The sequence below is a fragment of the Tenrec ecaudatus genome, chromosome 9 (assembly GCF_050624435.1).
Source record: "Tenrec ecaudatus isolate mTenEca1 chromosome 9, mTenEca1.hap1, whole genome shotgun sequence".
Classification (NCBI taxonomy): domain Eukaryota; kingdom Metazoa; phylum Chordata; class Mammalia; order Afrosoricida; family Tenrecidae; genus Tenrec; species Tenrec ecaudatus.
Window position 1 is genome coordinate 108,894,329 of NC_134538.1, and position 18,813 is coordinate 108,913,141.

The window sequence follows — 18,813 nt, forward strand, 5'->3', positions numbered from 1 at the left end:
ATTATATTCTTTAACTCTGAACTTATTTACTTTGAAATGTCTGTGTAATGTTTTGTGTAAAAAGACAAGGGTAGGGTAAAAACTTGGTGGTTGAGAATGGATTAATTCATTTTCAGTTATTTCTGATGGGAAAATTGATTCGGAACTTGACTGCTTTGCATGTTGACGCTCCCCTAGAATGGAGTAGTGTTGAGGTCAGGGATTCAACTGTACATATATATACTCATTACACAGAGAGAACAACATGGCTGGCCCCACTATGAGACATGATGCCCCTCAGTGACTAAGGGCGATACAGGGGACTGCACCGGAGACACAGTGTGGGAATTGCACCTGACCTGATCCCACCACACCGAGGCAAAGCACTGGGGGAGTGCAAGTGCAGCAGAACAGCCAGGGAATGGAGTGGCAAGGTCCCCAGGGAATGCTGAAAGTGGACTTTGGGGCCAGGGCGTGGTGCCCCAACAGACTGGACTGGAAAACGCTCCTAAGGGCCAGCAAACGATCCTTGAACTAACTACAAGCTTTTCTTTTGTGAAAAAAAAAAAAATACTTAAAAGCCCCCATGGTTGTTTTTATTAAACAAATACATTTTACAGTGTTCTATGATAAAATATATCAATATTGAACCAATTATGTAAACATATTAACTCTACAGTTGGTAAGACATCTCAGTTTTGTTAACTTTGGTGGCATCTTCCCAACCGTGTCTAATCTTCAGGATCTTCTTCCTCAGGCATGGCAGGAATAGTACGGCTTTACACATCAGGACAACAATTGGAAGGACAACTGCTATCAGAAAAGTTGGAGGTGTGTACCACACAAATTGCTTTATATCTACCCACTTATTCCAGGCAAAGATCAATGCATGGATTGTGCCCAGCAGAAGGGAAATCATTCCTAGCTTGCTCTGCAAATAATACAAAAGAAAAAGAAAGAGAGTGTAAGATTAGCTTGATGAAGATTGTTTCATTCATATTACTTTCTCTAGATCTGTTGTTGTTTGAAAATGCTTTCACTCATCTTGTTTTTTCTTCCCCCTACCGCGCTTTATCACCAATGTTCATTCCTATATTTACACTCTTTCCACATGCTCTCACTTTCGGGCAACGTCCTTGTCTCCAGGCTACCTAAATGGAAACATCTGTGACCTTCCTCCCCCTGCCTCAACTGATGAACAAGTCCGTCCTCTTTTGTCCACCACATTGCTCATCTCTCTCACGACAGTCAGAGTGCTTTGTCTCTTGTGCATTTGCTTTAATTCTGACATCTAGAGTTAGGGACGATGGCTTAGTCATCAGTCTCTTTCAGAATCAGCAGAATGGTAGGCACCTTTTCGTGCTCAGTCAGTGCTGGTGGGTTGACTAAAGACCCTTGTAAAAATCGATTTGGCTCCAATTATCTTTATCGATTATGAAGACAGCAAAAGTAACCGACTCTCATTTTGCCTGGCCTATGTGTTAAAAAAGTCAAACATCTTGATAAAATGAGACAATACCACAAAATATATTAACATTTGAACAAAATAGATCTGGAGATGTGAAGAAAAATTTCAGCTGTAGTGATGCTTGGGCACTTTCCAGATAAAGTTGCTTAAAAAGAGTTGTTCACCTATGTAATCCATGGCATCCTAACAAGGTAACATGTAGGTCCCCTGAGTGACTGGACTTTTATTCACTTTGCTGTAAGTGGGCAGTCATGTCAGGATGACAGTCTGTCAGAATGACTCCAATTCACAATTAATCAATAGCACTCTCAAACTCAAATAAATACAATAAAATAATTCAGTCTATATTTTTATGTGAATCCACAGATTCTTAATGGGTTTGGTTGAAGATTACTTTTGCCAAATGTGTATGGTGTATTTATTATGGGGACATAGTAGAATGGACTCAATTGTCAAGATGCATTATTCTGAGTTCGCATTAAATCTGAAAGGTAGTGCTCAGCATATCTATGATGGCAGAGAATATAAGAAGAAAACTATATAATGAGGTACAAAAACTCCAAGAGCTATCAGGCCAAGTCTACAGTATCTGTAAATATTGTGTGTGCTTCAAGGGCTCAAGTAGAAAATGTTTTGAAAATAATGACAGCAACAAATGTACAAATGTGCCTGGCACAATGGATGGATATATTGTGATAAGAGATGTATGAGTTCCCAATAAAATGATTTAAAAATAACGTGGCATCTTTTCTAAGTCATGTTGGCATAATCCGGATGGAGACATCAGATGCTCTTAGATTACCTGGATTATCTCACGAACTCTGGCAGGTTGCTCTCCTTGGGGGTAGTTTTAATATTTAACCATAAATTGCTCAACATCAATAAATCCGAGTTAGCTTTTGAATTCCAATAATAGTTAGAACCTTCAATGGAACAAGTTACATAAAATGCAATTCGGAAAAAGAAGCCTTTAAAATTAGAATAACTTTTTTTTTGGTTTGCCAAGGCTCCTTGTTTCAAGGAGAAATGCTTTTTCTAGATACAAAACTGTGTAATTTTAAAAGAATGAATAAAGTTAGGGAATAGATAAAAGGGTATTTTTCCCTGTGAGCTAACCAATCACGGATTCTTAAAACATTCTATTTGTTGTTATTAAATTGGTATAAAATTGAACAAAAACTAAGAAGATTCAAATGTTAGAATGTTTTCTGAGAACAGCCTTCTATCCTTAGAAAACACTTTTCATATTTAAAGCAATAAGGTAAAATATAGAAGAGGACATTATTAATTAGAACAAATGTAGGATTTTTAGTTAAAAATTTGTATTATAAATCAGTTACATTCAACTATTTTGTTTCTGTTTGTTTTTTAAGATCACTTTATTGGGGGCTCTTATAACAATTCATATATCAATTGTATCAAACACATTTGTATGTATGTTGCCACCATCATTTTCTAAACATTTATTTTCTATTTGAGTCCTTGGTATGATCTAGCACAGTGTTTACCTGGATATAATGAAATTCTCTCCAAGTCAAAGAATCGCTCACTGATGGTAAAGATGTCACAGCCAACAGAGCAAGTAGTGCAAGTCCCATAATTCCTAGAGACACATAAATTTCCATTCTCCAAACATCATGCTCAATCCAGGCGTCTTCTCTATTTTGTTGTACCTACCAGCGGATGAAAAGAGAGAAAAGGAATGCTAATACCACATTCTCTGCATTTTAGTCTTTTTAATTCCTTCTTAATTTAATTCCCTTTTAATTACTTTTTTTGTATAACATAGAAGCCCTGATCACTAGGCATCTCCACCCATTTGTGATTTTTTTTCATCCTCTGAGAGAAATGGCACATGGCTTATTACTTTTTGCTAATGCAACATTTATGTAATCTGATTTTACTGTTTTATATGATAATTATTTGAAGGTTTACCTGGTACATGTTTTAAAGCAAGCCTGTGTAAGTGGCAGAAATGTGGCTTTGAGCATGAATAAACTATTTAAGTTATTAACAGTTGGACTTTATTTTTTTCAGCTTAAAAAATAACTCCTCAATGGAAAACTACAAAACCAAACCCCAATGACTAATGAATAGCTGTAGAGTACTCGCATAACAGTCTCAACAGGGGTCTGTTCGTGTAGCTCTTCAGTATAAAGATTTCATTTCTATCATATAGTGATATTTAAGGAATAGGTACATTTTTAGGTTGGCACCGTCTTAAATTTAGTAACGCTGATAACATCATCATCTTACCTGTTGAAATGCCCAGTTTAGCAACTTGTATCTGTAGGATCGCCTCATTGGATAGGTCAGGCTATAAATGGCATGCAAAACAGCAAAAAAGAAACTGAGAAGTCCAAATTGCTTCCTGCTTAGCATCCACTTATCCAGCCAGCGTGGGAATTTCTTATACTTGGTTCCATTACGTAGCTGCACGACTGATGCTAGCACACCTGGCAAATAAACCAGTGCTAAGAGTGTGATCGAAACCACTGGCAAAACTTTGTTAATGACCAGGATGGGAATTCTATAAAAATACTGTTTTTGGGCAGTTGCTAAAGGATGAATTACTTCCCTCAAAAGAGTGTACAGGAAAGTCAGGGAAGAGATGATGGCGGCTATTTTGACTGGCAGTCGCCATTTTGGAAAGAATTCCTGTTTTTGCTGAAGCTCTGAGGGACAATCAAATTCATCAAAATGGGTTGTTTCGTGTAAGTGCGAAAGCACAGGTCTTTTCAACATGCTGATCTCTCCGGAGTCTTTAGTCTACAATGGAAAGAAAAGAAAGATTAAATGAAATGTAACAAAACAATGGCGTTTCTCGTATATTAATTCTTGATTGCTCAATCATTATGTACATTTTTGAAACAGGGTCTTTTTGACCTTCTCTTGGATACTGATTAGCTGAAGATGGTGCATCAGTGTTTGTAATACTCATCAAAGATGCACTGAACTACACTAGGGCTTTCCATGAATTTTGAAAAAAATGGTTTTATTGGCATATAATTTACATAGCACATGAAGAAGAATTGTGGAATGCTTACCACAATCTTCCATTAATTTTTCTTTAAGAAGCACATGCGTCAAACACCTTCATGAAGTTTATACCATCTCTCCTATTTCTCCTTTTATACCATCTCTCCTATTTCTCCTTTGTAAGAGAATTCTAACTGGTAAAGTTTGCAAACAGGCATTTTCCCCCCATTGGTATCAGGGTAGTTTACCAAGAGATCATTCAGAAAAGTAGGGGTTCAAACCCAATCAGTTTTATTCAGCTATCCCGAATCAGGACCTACATTTTAGCAAGATCCCTGGGACCTTGAGGTAGATCCTGTCTCAGTGCATTAGGGGTAGAAATATACTTTTTCAGCAGAATGAACAGGTTGAAATACACCCACCTCCAAGCAAACGGATCAATCACTTTTTAAGCAAATTCAATTGTGGAATAAGAATCATTCCAAAAACGTACTGCCACTGAGTCATTTCTGACTCATAACAACCCTACAGGACAAGGTAGAACTGCTCCTGTGGTTTCCAAGAGGATAACTCTTTACAGGAGTCGAAAGCCTCGTCTTTCTTCTGAGAAGCAACCGGTGGTTTTGAAATGCTGACCTTGAGGTTAAAAATCCAATACAGAACCTCTATGCCACCAGGACTCCTTATAAGTATCAGTAGTACCATTTAAAATAGTAAAAGGAAAAAAAAGGCAATAAAGACCATCTAGTATGCCTTAAAAAATAATAGTTGTAGATTAGGAAGCTGTGTTTATGATATTTTTATAGGTGTTGGATAAACTATAAAGCTTTGAAAAGCAAATACTTCTTTTTTTTTGAAAAGCAAATACTTCTTAATTTAAGTATAGAGGATCAAGAATAATATAGTCATTGATATAAATATGTAATTTCCATCATATAGTCTTATACTTTGATTTTATATTCCTCAAATAACTCATCTCTGCAAAATATTCTCTTTTTTTATTGAGACGGTAGGGAGCACCAGGGAATGTCCATTTTAATCTTCCTGGAAGCATAGAGGCTGTAGGCTATAAAAACCAACAAACAAAACAACAACTTCACTCCACTGGGTCCATCCTGACTCAGAGCAACACTACGTTAGGCTAGAAAAGTATTCAAGTTTCACAGTGATGCTAATATTCCCGGAAAAAGTTCCTCATCCAATTATGTTTCTAGATAATCAATAATTTCAAAGATGGTTTAATTGAATAATCTGTCAGTTCCCCAATTAACTGCCATAGCAGTAAATAAAAAACAAACTCCCAAACACTCAAAATAAGAGCTTATAGAGAACCGTTTCATAGTGTGCTACTTTATGACTAAATTTGCTCTCTTGTTTTCCTACTTCTCACAACCTATGCGGCACGATAACCTTTTAGTGCTTGAAATGATCTTAATGGTTCTCTGCTCATCTCATTTTATGCAGAGAAAGTTCAATTCACAGAGTTCTCAGTAATTTTTCTGTGTTTAAAAATGATCTCTTTTGCCATTTGATTTTACTTGAGTAATAAATCGCTGTTGGACTCAATGCTTTCTCCAGTTACTCCATCTGGATCAGCGGTTCTCAACCTTCCTCATGCCGCGGCCTTTTCACACAGTTCCTCGTGTTGTGGTGACCCCCAAACCATAAAATTATTTTCGTTGCTACTTTATCACTGTAATTTTGCTACTGTTATGAATTGGACGACCCCTGTGAAAGGGTCATTCGACTCCCCAAAGGGTCACAATCCACAGGTTGAGAACCACTGCTCTAGAGGGAACTGATAAGCTTGGTACAGCGTCTATCATGTCTGCACGTTAACACAGCTAACTGATATAATAATCAACTGGGGATCAGGTTTTTTTGGTTATAGGTGAGGAATTATAGAACAGCAAGTATGACAACTAACTTGAAGAATGAAAATGACATGCACTTCTTTTACTGAGTATGTGCTTATTATTTCTGAATTATTTTTCTTATTAAGAAAAGATTAAAATAAACTTTCTGTTAAAACTGCATGTGGATAATTCAGAAGAGTAAAGAGAGTTTGGGACATTTCCATTACTTTTTCAGTGAAATGCTGCCATCAGAAACATTGAGGCTGGGGGTAGGGCAATGAGGAACAAGTGATTCTTATTCAACAAATGAATGTGGTCAAGTGATTCACCAATTACCAGTCTCTTGGTAAGCTGCCATAATACTTACGGTGGTTGGAGGATGCTTATTTACACAACTGTTACATGGTCATTGCGGACTTCTTTTTAATTCCCCCTAACTTTCAGAACCGAAGAATGTTAGAGGCAATTAGAAAGATTCTGGTATCATCTGGTTTATTTTTTTTCACTTTCTAGATATATTAAGATCCAGGATTTCAGTGACTTACTCAAGGCCGTTCAGCTAAGCTCTTGACTGTCACCTGCTACTATTCTCTCATATGTCACACTGACCCTCACCCATCAAAATGGTAATGCAGAACATTAGACTGCAAGTAGCTTTTAGGACATTAGAAGATATGGAATGGCATTTGAATTTTGTGTATAGATTTTAATTCTTAGATATAATTAATATTTTACCAAATGATCTTCTTCTTGATTTCTCTGAGGCTTCATTTTCCAAAGTTCTTGATTGTGATGAACTGTAAGTTAGTGGTCTGCAAAACTGAATGGCTTCAGATGCCTTAAGAAAGAAAAATCTTTAAGTCTTTTCTTTTTGTGATATCAATCTGATGGGATGATATAGGGAAGCTTATTCATTTAAAGACAGAGTTAACTGATGATGCACAATTCAAATATTTTATACAAATATAGTGACTATATGTATATAGTAAGTATATATTTCATGTAATCATTTTAAGAGTCTCAAATCAGTTACCATATGTTAACAGTCCTTTGTCCAATAATCTTGGCAATTAAGGATTTGGATGTCTATGTACAATTCAAAGGGTAGGACTAGCCTTTTGTTTTAGAACTGAACTCCAGGTGTTACTCAAGAGTAAAGCTAATTCTCCCAAAGGTATTTAGAATTCAGATGCTTTGGTTGGGGGTGGGGAGCAGAGATGGGAAAGGAAATCATGCATGGCAAAGTAGAGGGTGAGTGAAAAAGAGATCTTGAACGAGATGGCCTGACACCATGGCTTCAGCGATGAGTTCAATGAGTTCAACCTAACAACTGTGGGGATGTTGCAAGGCCAGGCAATGTTTCACTGTGTTGTACGCAGGGTCTTTATGAGTCCAAAGCAACTGGATGGTACCCAACGACAAGTTTTTCCCACTGTGCAATCAGATGGTCTCATTTATTAATGAATTTCTAGTCCATTTCTGTTCTCATTATTGAGTTGTGCTCAATTGCCCACTCTCCTGGCCAATTCCATGGAAACTATTATTGTCAAATTTCTTACTAAAATAAAGGAATCTTTTCCTTTATCCTTTATGGCTCTTTATCCAGGCTCAGCATACCATTTTATGGAAGAGAAACATACAATATAACAATGTTAATCATTGTGTTTATTCTTTTTCAATAGAGTTCCAAAGGAATACATTTCTTATATGTAACTCATGAAATTCAATAAGAAACCAGATTAGCTATCCAGAAATATGGTTGACAGAACACATAACAAATGTTTCTAAATTTTAGATCGTTGTAATACTTTCTCAAGTGAAACACTCTCTCCAGGAGTAGGTTTATGCTCAAATTTTAAACGTTTGATCTTCACAAAGAATAAAAAGAAGTGATCTTGGTACACGGGAACAGTACCCTTTCTTGAGGTGCTCCTAGAACCGTTTGCAGATGTTACTTATTTTGAAATTTCAGAACATTTCTGCTGAGAAAACGTATTGTTTTCTTTGTTTACATTTGTTCCTTACTCTTCTTATTGATTTAAAACATTTCCCCCATTTGGGGAAATGATCTCCTCCAGACCACATATTTTGGAAAGGTTGCCCAACACCTCTCCTCTGGAGATGGTCCATGGGTGTTACAGTTACTGCCCTCAGCTTCTAATCTAAGGGTTGGGTGTTCAAATCCACTTAGAAGCTCCTGAGGACAGGCTGGTGATCTACTTCCAAAAAATTTAGCCACTGAAAATGCTAAGAAACACAGTTCTTTTCTTATACACAAGGTTGCCAACACGTTGGGGCTGATTCAAATGGCAACTGGAAGAATTTCTCCGATCACATCAATTGGCTTAGAGATGAGCCCACAGCTCAAGTAGAATTAACTGAAACTCTTGGATGTTTTTTATCTATGAAGTGGGAGAGGGAAAGTAATCTTGAAGATTCCTTTGAGGTGATGGTACAAGGCTTGCTTCTTTATCTCTATGCTGTAAGATGGCTTTGATTAGAGATGAAAGCCAACACAATCGAAGGCAAACCAAACCAAACCAAACCAAACCAAACCAAACCAAACCAAACCAAACCAAACTGAACAGACAAGACTTGGAGGCATACTTAGAATATTTAGAATCGCTTAAAGCAGTGGCCGTGGTAGCATGCTGGTTAAGCACACTACTATTAATCATAAAGTCAGTGCTTGAATGCCCCAGCTGTTCCACAGGAGAGCTGTGCTCGGCTGCTTTCGTAAAGATCTGCAACCTGGGAAGCTCCATGAGGAAGATCTCTGCCCTACAGGGTCATGATGAGTTGGAATGGGCGCTATGGCAATGGGTAGATGGAATGTCCTTGGAATCAAGTTCTAAATTGTCAATTACACAAACCAATACACTTTTTTTTGGTTGTTGTTGCTTAAGCTAGAGTTAGTGTTCATCATTGGTAATTCAGAGTTCTGAGCAGCATTAAGTATTAATAACCCCAAATGCTAAATTTAGACACCAAGGAGGAAAAGAAAAATTTGAAATCTCATGTATGTACTAGGGAAACAGTATATTTTTCTGTTAAGAAGCATTATTCCATGTCATGTTTTAATTTGTCCAACATTATATAGTTATTTGGAGACTGAGCAACTAGGACTAGCATTTTCATCTACTATATTCAGATGCAAGAATAATTCCTTACGTCGTGAGGGCTGTTCCAACTGTGTGTGTGAGCTGTAGGACGGGAAAGATAAGGAAATCTGCATTTATTCAATGTCAATCCATTATCTGTACTGTGAGAGAGTGACATTAGGCAGTGGGAATACATGAGCAGAGCGCCCACTCTCAAAAACCTCATTGTTTAGGAGGGAAGTTCCACAAGTAACTCCACTGGGGTGCAATGGATCCTAAAGGAATACAACATTGTAGACAGTGGCATGGAAAAGGAAGCTTAGGGCCTTCCGCCTAAGCCTTGTCCTGAGGCATCTAGTAGGTTAACAGTATTTGCAGAGTGAGGGCTGCTAGGTACAAAATCTGGGTAGGAAGCCAGAGTGGCCAGAACACTAGCCATTCATGTGTGTGTCAGGAGACAAGACGGAAGAGCAAGGTTATGGAAAAGTGCAGGCCTGGGAGGGCGCTTGCTGACTGTGAGGTCCACAGTCAGTTTTGTGTCCAGGATCCAGAAAAAGAAAGTATCCGTGAAAACATGTTTGCTTTCATCAGATTAGCCAGATATAGAATTTACTTAAGTTCTCCAGCAAAATAACTTCATGGGAAAAAATTGAAACAGATAGCAACTCAGTTGAGAAGCCAGGAACTCCAGAATTTAACAGGAAAATTGCTAAACTTATTAGCTATTTCTTACATGACTGTTCTGTCTTGCTGTAGAAGGATGGCTGACCTGGGTAATAGACACTAGCAACTTGCTTCCGACTTACAGAAACGCTATAAAGCAACAACAAAACACGGGCCCTGTGCCATCCTCACCATCATGGGTACGTTCAGTCCATTGCTGCAGCCACAGGGCCAATCCAACTGGTTGAGAGGCTTCCTCTATTCAAGGTCCCTCTACTTCATGCTGCCAAGCATGGTGTCCTTCTCCAGGGACGTGTCACTAATGACTACGTGTCCACAGTCTCACCATCTTCATGTCTAAGGAGCATTCTGGCTGTACTTCTGCCCCAAAGACTTGCTATTCTCCTGGCAGTTCACCGTATAGTCAATATTCTTTGCCAAGGCATGAATTCTTCTTTGTTTTTCTTCTTTGTTTTTCCAACTTTCCTGTGCACCTGAGGTGATTGTAAAAACCATGACTTTGGTGATGTGGACCTTAGTCCTCAAAGTGACATCTTTGCCTTTTAACACTTTGGAGATCTTCTGCAGCGGAATTGCCCAAGGCAACATGCTATTTGACTTCTTGACTGCTGCTGCTGGGAGTGTTGATTATGGAACTTAACTATTTTCTCTGTTTATTATGATGCTGTGTACGGGCCCAGCTAGGAGGATTGTTGTATTCTTGGGGGATAATCCACAGTGAAGGCTGCTGTTTTTGATCTTTACCTGTGAGTGCTTCAGGTCATCTTCATTTTCAGCAGGCAAGTTTAGGTCAAGTGCAGGGTGTTAAAGAGGATTCCTCCAGTGCCTGATGCCATTCAACTCCTCTGAATATTGGATCAACATAGAGACTGATGAATGGATACGACCCTGACATATCCCTTTCTTGATATGGAACCATTCATATTCCCTCTATTCTGTTTGAAAAAGTTCATCTTGTTCTATGTACGGGTTCTGCATGAACATGTGTTCTTGAATTCTCATTCTCTGCAATGGTTATGATCCACACAGTTGAATGTCTTGGCATAGCCAATGAAACACAGGGAAACATCTTTCATGTATCCTCGGCTTCCAGTCAAGAGCTATCTGGCATCAGCAATTTAGCAGTTGTTCTACACCCTTACATGGATGTAGCTTGAATTTCTGACTGTTCCCTTTCAAAGAACCCCTGTAACAGTTTTTGAATTTTTGTCTGCACAACGTTACTTGTGTGTAGTATCTGTAAGATTGTTGGTGAATTTCCGCATCCTGTTGGATCACCTACCTCTGGAATGGGTGCAGATATAAATCTTCCAGTCAGTTGACCAGGAAGCTGCCACATTCTTTGAAAGGGAGCGAGGGCTTCCAGGAGGCTGGTCTGATGGTTCTGTTTGCTCCACCAGGATGGATGGTCTGGCTTTCCTGCTAAATATTGACCCAGCCCAAGTGACTCACGTGTCTATCCAAGAGTTTACAATATGAGGAAACCAAACGACTGGGATCCATGACATTGCACTACATTTCCACACCTTGTATATTTTCAAGTACATGTTGCTTAACTCCTTAGCTCATTTAATTAATGATGTGAAGGGGAGAAGTTTCTCTTCATCATGTTTTTTTTGTTTTGTTTAAAGACTTGCTTTCCCACTATGCTGAATATTGGTATTAAATGAATGTCCTTTATTAAATGTCAAGATGCAGAGGGATTTTTTAAAAAAAAAAAACAACAAGAACAGAGGAAGGGATTTGGAAGTCTACATACATTTTTCTATCTCCAAACTCCTCGTGGATTTGGTCCATGAAAAAATTAAAGGTTTGACCGACTATTTGGGGACAATTTGAGCCTCATTCAGATCCTCAGCGAGTACACCAATGTTCACAAGCACTTAAAATGAAAATCTCCAGTTACTAGACAACCCGCAGCCCAAGCCATACAATTGGAAACAAGAAGAACCAATCATTCATCAATGCGATGCCAACGAGGGACGACTTTGCCAAGTTGGACAACTTGCCGGCAGAACCTGAGAACAAATTTAATAACCCAAACACGTGGCCTACTGTCCCTGCAAAGGCTTCCTTGGGAGCCGCCGGCTCAGAGTCCCTGGCCCAGCCTGGCCCAGCCACAGCAGCGGCGCTCGGCGGGGAGCGGGCAGACAGGGTGCAGCGAGCCGCGCTTTCCCGAGCCCCGCTCCCCCCCCCCCCCCCAAGGCCTCGCTGGGACACCTGGAGGCATGGAGCTACCTGCGAGCAGAAGCGATCTGGGACTCACCCGCTGCCCGGTGTGCCTCGGCTGTAAATCCCGGCTGGCCGCAGCAGCGGTCTGGACCCCGGGGCCAGATCCACGCGCCGCAGGAGCCCAGAGCCCGCCGAGCGCACCCGGCCGCCGCGCCGCGCCTCCGCCGCCTCCGGCCAGTCTGGGCTTCCCCACGTTGCCGCCGGGCCCCGCCCACCTTCCTTGGCAGCAGCCCCACCCTCCTCCTGACCTCGCCCACCCCTGCCTGGCGGGGAGCCTCCCCAATACCTGAGGTTCCTGTTCTCTCTCTCTTCTCTGTCTCTCTCTGTCTCCCCCTCTCCCCCCTCTCTCTCTCCCTCCTCTCTTTTCTCTCTCTTCTCTCTCCTCCTTTCTCTCTCTCCCCCCTCTCTCCTCTCTTCTCTCTCTCCTCTCCCCTCTCCCCTCCCCCTTCTCTCCCCTTCTCTCCTTTCTCCTCTTTCTTCTCTCTCTCTCCCCTCTTTCTTTTCTTCTTCTTCTTCTTCTTCTTCTTCTTCTTCTTCTTCTTCTTCTTCTTCTTCTTCTTCTTCGTCGTCGTCGTCGTCGTCGTCGTCGTCGTCGTCGTCGTCGTCTTCTCCTCCTCCTCCTCCTCCTCCTCCTCCTCTTCCTCTTCCTCCTCCTTCTTCTTTCTCTCTCTCTCCCCCCCCCCCCCCCACAGCTGGCTTTCCCAAAGTTTAATGTGTATTAGAATCCCTCAAATTCACCATTGAGGCAATTCCGGCTCACAGCGACCCCAGAAAACTAACACTGCCAGCCAGTTGATTGCAACACACAAAGGACCCAGAGAGGACAGTAAAACTGCTTCCCTGTGGGGTTCTGAAACGGTAAACTCCTCAGAGGAGGTGAAAGCCTTGTCTTCATCTGAGAAGAAGCTGGTGGTTTTGAACTAACTCCCTAGGCCACCAAACTCCCCTCCCCTTCCCTCCTGCCTGTAGCAGCACCCACACTCCGCAGTGACCCCACCGCAGGGCTGATGGGCCCCAGGGTGGCTGGCCAGGGAGGGCAAGTTCCCCGAGGATGTGGAGGCACTTTTGAGGCTGAGTGTGAAGTGCTAACAAACCTTCCACAAACCTCACAGCAGCTCTGGGAGGTGGCTGTAACTTACAGGTGAGGAATCCGAAGGGCGGCGGGGGAAAATGGACTTGCCCTCTAAATGGTACACATCTTGAACTCCAAACGGCTCAACAGTTGCCCCCTTGCTGGAAAAACGAGCCCGGGAACCCCTCGTGTCCTCCTTCTCTACACCCCAGAGCCAACGTGCCATGCCCCCTCTTCTAGCCCCATCCAGTATCTCAAATCTCAGCCTGCGCTACTGCCAAGTAGCCTGCACGGTCTTGGAGAGCCTAAATTGTTGGGGGAGGGGGGGAGGGGAGGAGTAAAAGCAAAACAAAAAGCTACATTGGGATTCCAACTCAGGTCAACCAACTTGAAGTTTAAATATTCGTCCACCGTGACATGCCATTTTCCAAACAGGCGATACCAATTTAACAACTGCCTTTGTAAAGTTGGCAAGAACTGTGCAAAAATGGCAGCAGCAGCAGCAACAATGAATAAAGTATATCTAAGGACCAAGTTCACAAGGGATAGCGCAGGAGGAGGAATGGAGCAGGAAACAGGGAGAGACTGGTCCAAGGCAGTGGTTCTCAACCTTCCTAAGGTCGTGACTCTTTCACACAGTTCCTCATGTGTTGATCCTCCCAACCATAAAATAATTTTCGTTGTTACTTCATAGCCGTCATTTTGCTACTGCTATGAATCAGGTGACCCCTGTGAAAAGGTTGACCCACCCCCCAAAGGGGCCGCGACCCACAGGTTGAGAACCGCTGGTAAGTGTTGGTACATCGCGGGGTCGCAATGAATGATGTGAAACCGAATGTGCATGTATCAAAGAACATAAAAGTGATGATTCGTTTTGTAAATCTTCAGCAACTTCACGAGAAAAATAACCCAAAATAAAAATGGTGAAGAAAAAAAACCGTATAAAGAAGGCGTTGGTGGACAAAAGGGAGACTTTGCTCCTTGGAACTGCATTCAGTTCCTGCCTGTATGTCTAGATTGGCACCGCAGCTTTTGGGGACTTAGTGTGTGACGTTCCCAGAGTGGGCGGATTAGAAAATAGAAAGGAAAATTGCCACCCAACCAGAGTTTTCTGGGTGGTTCTTTCGGACTTTTCACGTTTTCTTTTTCTTTCTGGGAGTCACAGGACTTTCCTACTGCAATAGTCTTGAACTTTAAATTACCACTGACTGACACCTTGTGGTCGACATAGAATGTTACACGTTTTATTTTTCGTGAAAGTAGAAAGTAATGAAGTTTTCAAAAAATAAGTATGTCTATAGAACAGTCTATGGAGAATTAAGACAAATTCTTGCATCTCTCTATGTATTTGGGACTTCACGTCATTAAACAGATTTCATTCTTCAAGATTTGGTAGATCAAAGGTCATTCTTATATGATCTATAATTCACATGAAGGGGACAGGAAGTTTTAAAATGAATATAAAGTGGTTAGTTATAGCAAGCCCCATTTCAAACTGAACTCACTCTTTTAATGAAAACATTTACTATCAAGCATAGAATAACCTCCCTTTATAAATAATTAAACTTTAACCATTTTATTTTTGAACTTCTTGCAAAAGCTGTTTGGTTCAAAGTTGTTGTGCAGTGGTTAGAGAGTCTGTCCCAAGTCAGTGACTGAAAAATGTGAAGTTGTCTGTTTACAAGCTTCTAGATATTAGGAAAGAAACAAAATTTTGGATTAAGGAAAGACCGGTACTAAGGAACATGTCCACCGCGTGTCTGTCTGTCTGTCTGTCCTACTGCGGTGGCTTGTGTGTTGCTGTGATGCTGGGAGCGAGGTCACTGGTGTTTGCAATGCCGGCGGGGTCACCCAAGGTGACCAGGTTTCAGTGGAGCCTCGAGACTACGAACAGACAGTGAAGAAGGACTCAGCCTCCCGCCTCAGAAGCAGCAGCCAATGAAACCAGCCATTCTGTTGTGCATCATGTTGCTCTGGGCTGGCACTGACTCAGTGGCACCTAACAACAACAATAACAACAACAATTTGTTAAAGCACCAGGAGTTACGATCATAGTTGAAATTTCTGTAATTTCTGAATACAAATCATCTGTGACTCAAGTGTAAACCAACAGGCCTCAGGTATATTTCTGCTCGTAGTGGCCCTGCAGGACGTAGTGAAACTGTTTTCTCAGGTTTCCTAGGCTGTGAATCTTTACACGAACAGACAGCCTCATCTTTCAAAATTCTGCGAGAAATTCAAATCAAAAGCATCTGAGAGTGCTCTTAGTACTCTATAGCACATCCTTTTCAAAACCAGTATGGCTTGCGGGAAAGCAATGCTACGCTATTACAAATGTTGAAAAGCAAATTGGTGGTTTTGTTATGATTCATAACTCACTCAACCCAAATTCATTGCCCTTGAGTCTTTTTTGACTCATTTTAAATGGCAAGCAATTTTGGCTTATTTAGAATATTTGGCCATAAAATTACGGTAAGGGGTCGTGTAAACACAATTGCCCTTTAGTATGACTGGGGGTCGAATACTGAACTGGTGGTCTTGGACTAACATATTGGAAACAGAGAGTAACTTAGACTTCGTGAGTACTTCGATTTGACCAATAAATAACCCGTTCTTGGGAAGGACGAGCACATGAAGAGCAAGTGATATGAAGGTAGGGACTGAAGGCTGGCGATCAGCATTGGAACCGTCGCTTTCACATGCTGAAGGGGCACTGGGGCCAGGCGGGTTGTACTCCGGGTTGCCCCCGCTAAGATCTGCAGTCCTTCTCTGAAGGAGAAAGATGAGGCTCTCTGCTCCCGTGAAGATTTACAGCATCAAGAACCCAAAGCGGGACTTCCACCCTGCCCTACAGGGCTTTGTGCGTCAGAGTGGACTCTCGGGCAGTGAGCTTGGGTTTGAGCGCATGCATCCTGACCACGAATGCTGTCCTATGGGAGGTCCTTTCACATGGTCTTCCTGTTAGTGTGCCTTCATATAAGAACGTATCCAGAGAAAGCCAGCTCAGACCCACCATGCTAACGTGCTTTTGAATTGATTGTTACTCCGTGAGAACTGTCTCACAGGATCACGTAGGCTGTGAGCTAGATGGGAACAAAAACCTTGAAGTGGCTGCTGAGTTCCAAACTCTGACCTTTCAGTCAGCAGCTCAGTGCTTCAGGATTGTATCACCAGCACTCCTGGACCCACCATAGCTAAGGACTAATCTCACCTCATTGTCTCAAAATATTAGCCCCTCATTAAGGGGGCTTCAAAAATTCATGGATAAATGGAATTAAAAGACAGTGGACCCTTTCCACGAACGTTTGAAGCCCTTTCATATAGGTATGGATTTAAGTTATATTAGGGATGCATACTTGCATAGCATGTGTAATTAAGCAAATACCGAGAGTCCTTTGTTTTAGGGGAAAGGAAACAGGGAAAGGCTTAGGAGAAGAACCAGGAGACTCGGCTGCATTGTCTTTTGCCTTCTCTTTACTTTTCATGTAGTCTCCCTGCTGGACTAGCTAGTGGAGACCCTTTATTTCCATTTGACTCCTTTGCCCTAGTATGAGACATAGCATGTACCGAGAAGCTGATAAATAGTTATTTCATGAAGCGCTGTTAGAGAGAGTTTCAAGCACTAGCAAGTGGTCAACAATGTCAACGGCTACAAAAGGTCAGCCAAGATATATAATACAGAAGCCATTGCCTTTTCCATGGGAAGGCCTCAGCTACTATGAGAATAATTAATGAGGGTGCATGGAGGAAGGAACGAGGAGGAGAGAATAGACAACTACTTTGGAGTATGTTTACAATAAGGTTGGATAAGAAGGGAGGAGAAAATTGGGCAGTGGATAGAGATTGGTTTTAAAAAAAATCATTTTATTAGGGGCTCGTACAACTTATTTCACAATCTGTACGTACATCATTTGTGTCCAGCACATTCGTACATATGCTGCCATCATCATTCTCAAAACACCTGCTTTCTACTTGAGCCCTCATTTTTCCCCTCCCTCCCTGCTCCCCTCTTCCTCTGGACCCTTGATAATTTATAAATATTATTTCATCATATCTTATACCATCTGACGTCTCCCACACCCAGTTCTCCTCTGTCCGTCCTCCAGGGAGGAGGTTATATGTAGACCTTGTCATCTGTTCCCCCTTTCTTCCTCACCCTCCTGATATCACCATTCTCACCACTGATCCTGAGGGGTTCATCTGTCCTGGATTCCCTGTATTTCCATTTCCTATCTGTGCCAGTGTACATCCTCCGGTCCAGCTGGATATGTAAGGTAGAATTGGGATCATGATAGTTGGGGGAAGGAAGCATTTAAAACTAGAGGAAAATTGTATGTTTCATCGTTGCTACACTGCACTCTGACTGGCTTGTCACCTCCCCACAGCCCTTCTGCAAGGGGATGTCCAATTTCCCCAAGATGGGCCCTGGGTCCCCACTTTGCACTCCTTCTCATTCACAATGCTATGATTTTTTTGGTCTTTGATGCCTGATACCTGATCCCTTTGATGCCTTGTCATCTCACAGGCTGGTGTGCATTTTCCATGTGGACTTTGTTGTTTCTCAGTTAGATGGTCCCTTGTTTATCTTCCAGCCTATGGAACCCCAGATTCTCTATATTTTGACAACTGGGCACCATCAGCGTTCTTCACCATACTTGCCCTTGCACCCACTTTGTCTTCAGCATTCGCGTCGGGGTAGGTTGGTGTGCTTCTTCCATGTGGGCTTTGTTGTTTCTTAGCTAGATGGCCGCCTGATTGGCTTCAAGTCTTTAAAACTCTAGCTGCTATATCATTTGATAGCCAGCCACCATCAGCTTTCTTCACCACATTTGCTGTGCACCCATTGTCTTAAGCAACTTCAGGTGCTATATCTTTTGGTGGCCGGGCACCATCAGCTTTCTTCACATTTGCTTGTGTACCCATTGTCATCAGTGATCATGCCAGGCAGGTGAGCAGGAGATTGGACTTTTAAGGATGAGAAATATTGGCTATTTTATAGTCTAAGAGCAAGATTGAAGACCCAAGAAAAAGAATAATGGATGGAGTCAGGTTCTGGAGAAAGATATAGAAGCTAGAACACGGTGAAATGTGAGTTTAGGAGAATGAATGAACTCATGAATGATGGGAGTGGAAATCTATTGACTGGGCATGAAGAGCAGGGATTTTGAAGTTGCAGAAATTGTGAACTTGTTCCCTGCTCAAGATATATAACATTTATTTGGTAGTAGGGGTAGAGTGTAGCTAACATATATGAATAATTCTCTGAAAAACAATAAAAGATTACTTAATGAGTAATAAAATAAGAACCAGGGTGCTGAAACACAGAAGAAGTAGAGCAGTTATTTGGGATTTGGTTGGTTAGAGGAAATGTAATGTAATAGTGGATATTTTGAACTGGCCTTAGGTGAGTAACGACATTTTCACAGAGATGAAAGAGATTTT

At 41.4% G+C, this 18,813-nt stretch overlaps 1 protein-coding gene across 1 annotated transcript; it reads right to left on the reverse strand.

Moving 5' to 3' along the window:
• Positions 1–564: 564 nt before the first annotated feature.
• Positions 565–12,473, reverse strand: STEAP1 (STEAP family member 1). The gene is made up of 5 exons (XM_075557616.1): positions 12,334–12,473; positions 7,018–7,120; positions 3,704–4,216; positions 2,956–3,120; positions 565–910 (listed from the first exon to the last, which is right to left on the reverse strand). The coding sequence occupies exons 2-5, from the start codon at positions 7,051–7,053 to the stop codon at positions 653–655; spliced, it is 972 nt and encodes a 323-aa protein (XP_075413731.1). The 5' UTR covers positions 7,054–7,120; positions 12,334–12,473; the 3' UTR covers positions 565–652.
• Positions 12,474–18,813: the final 6,340 nt, after the last annotated feature.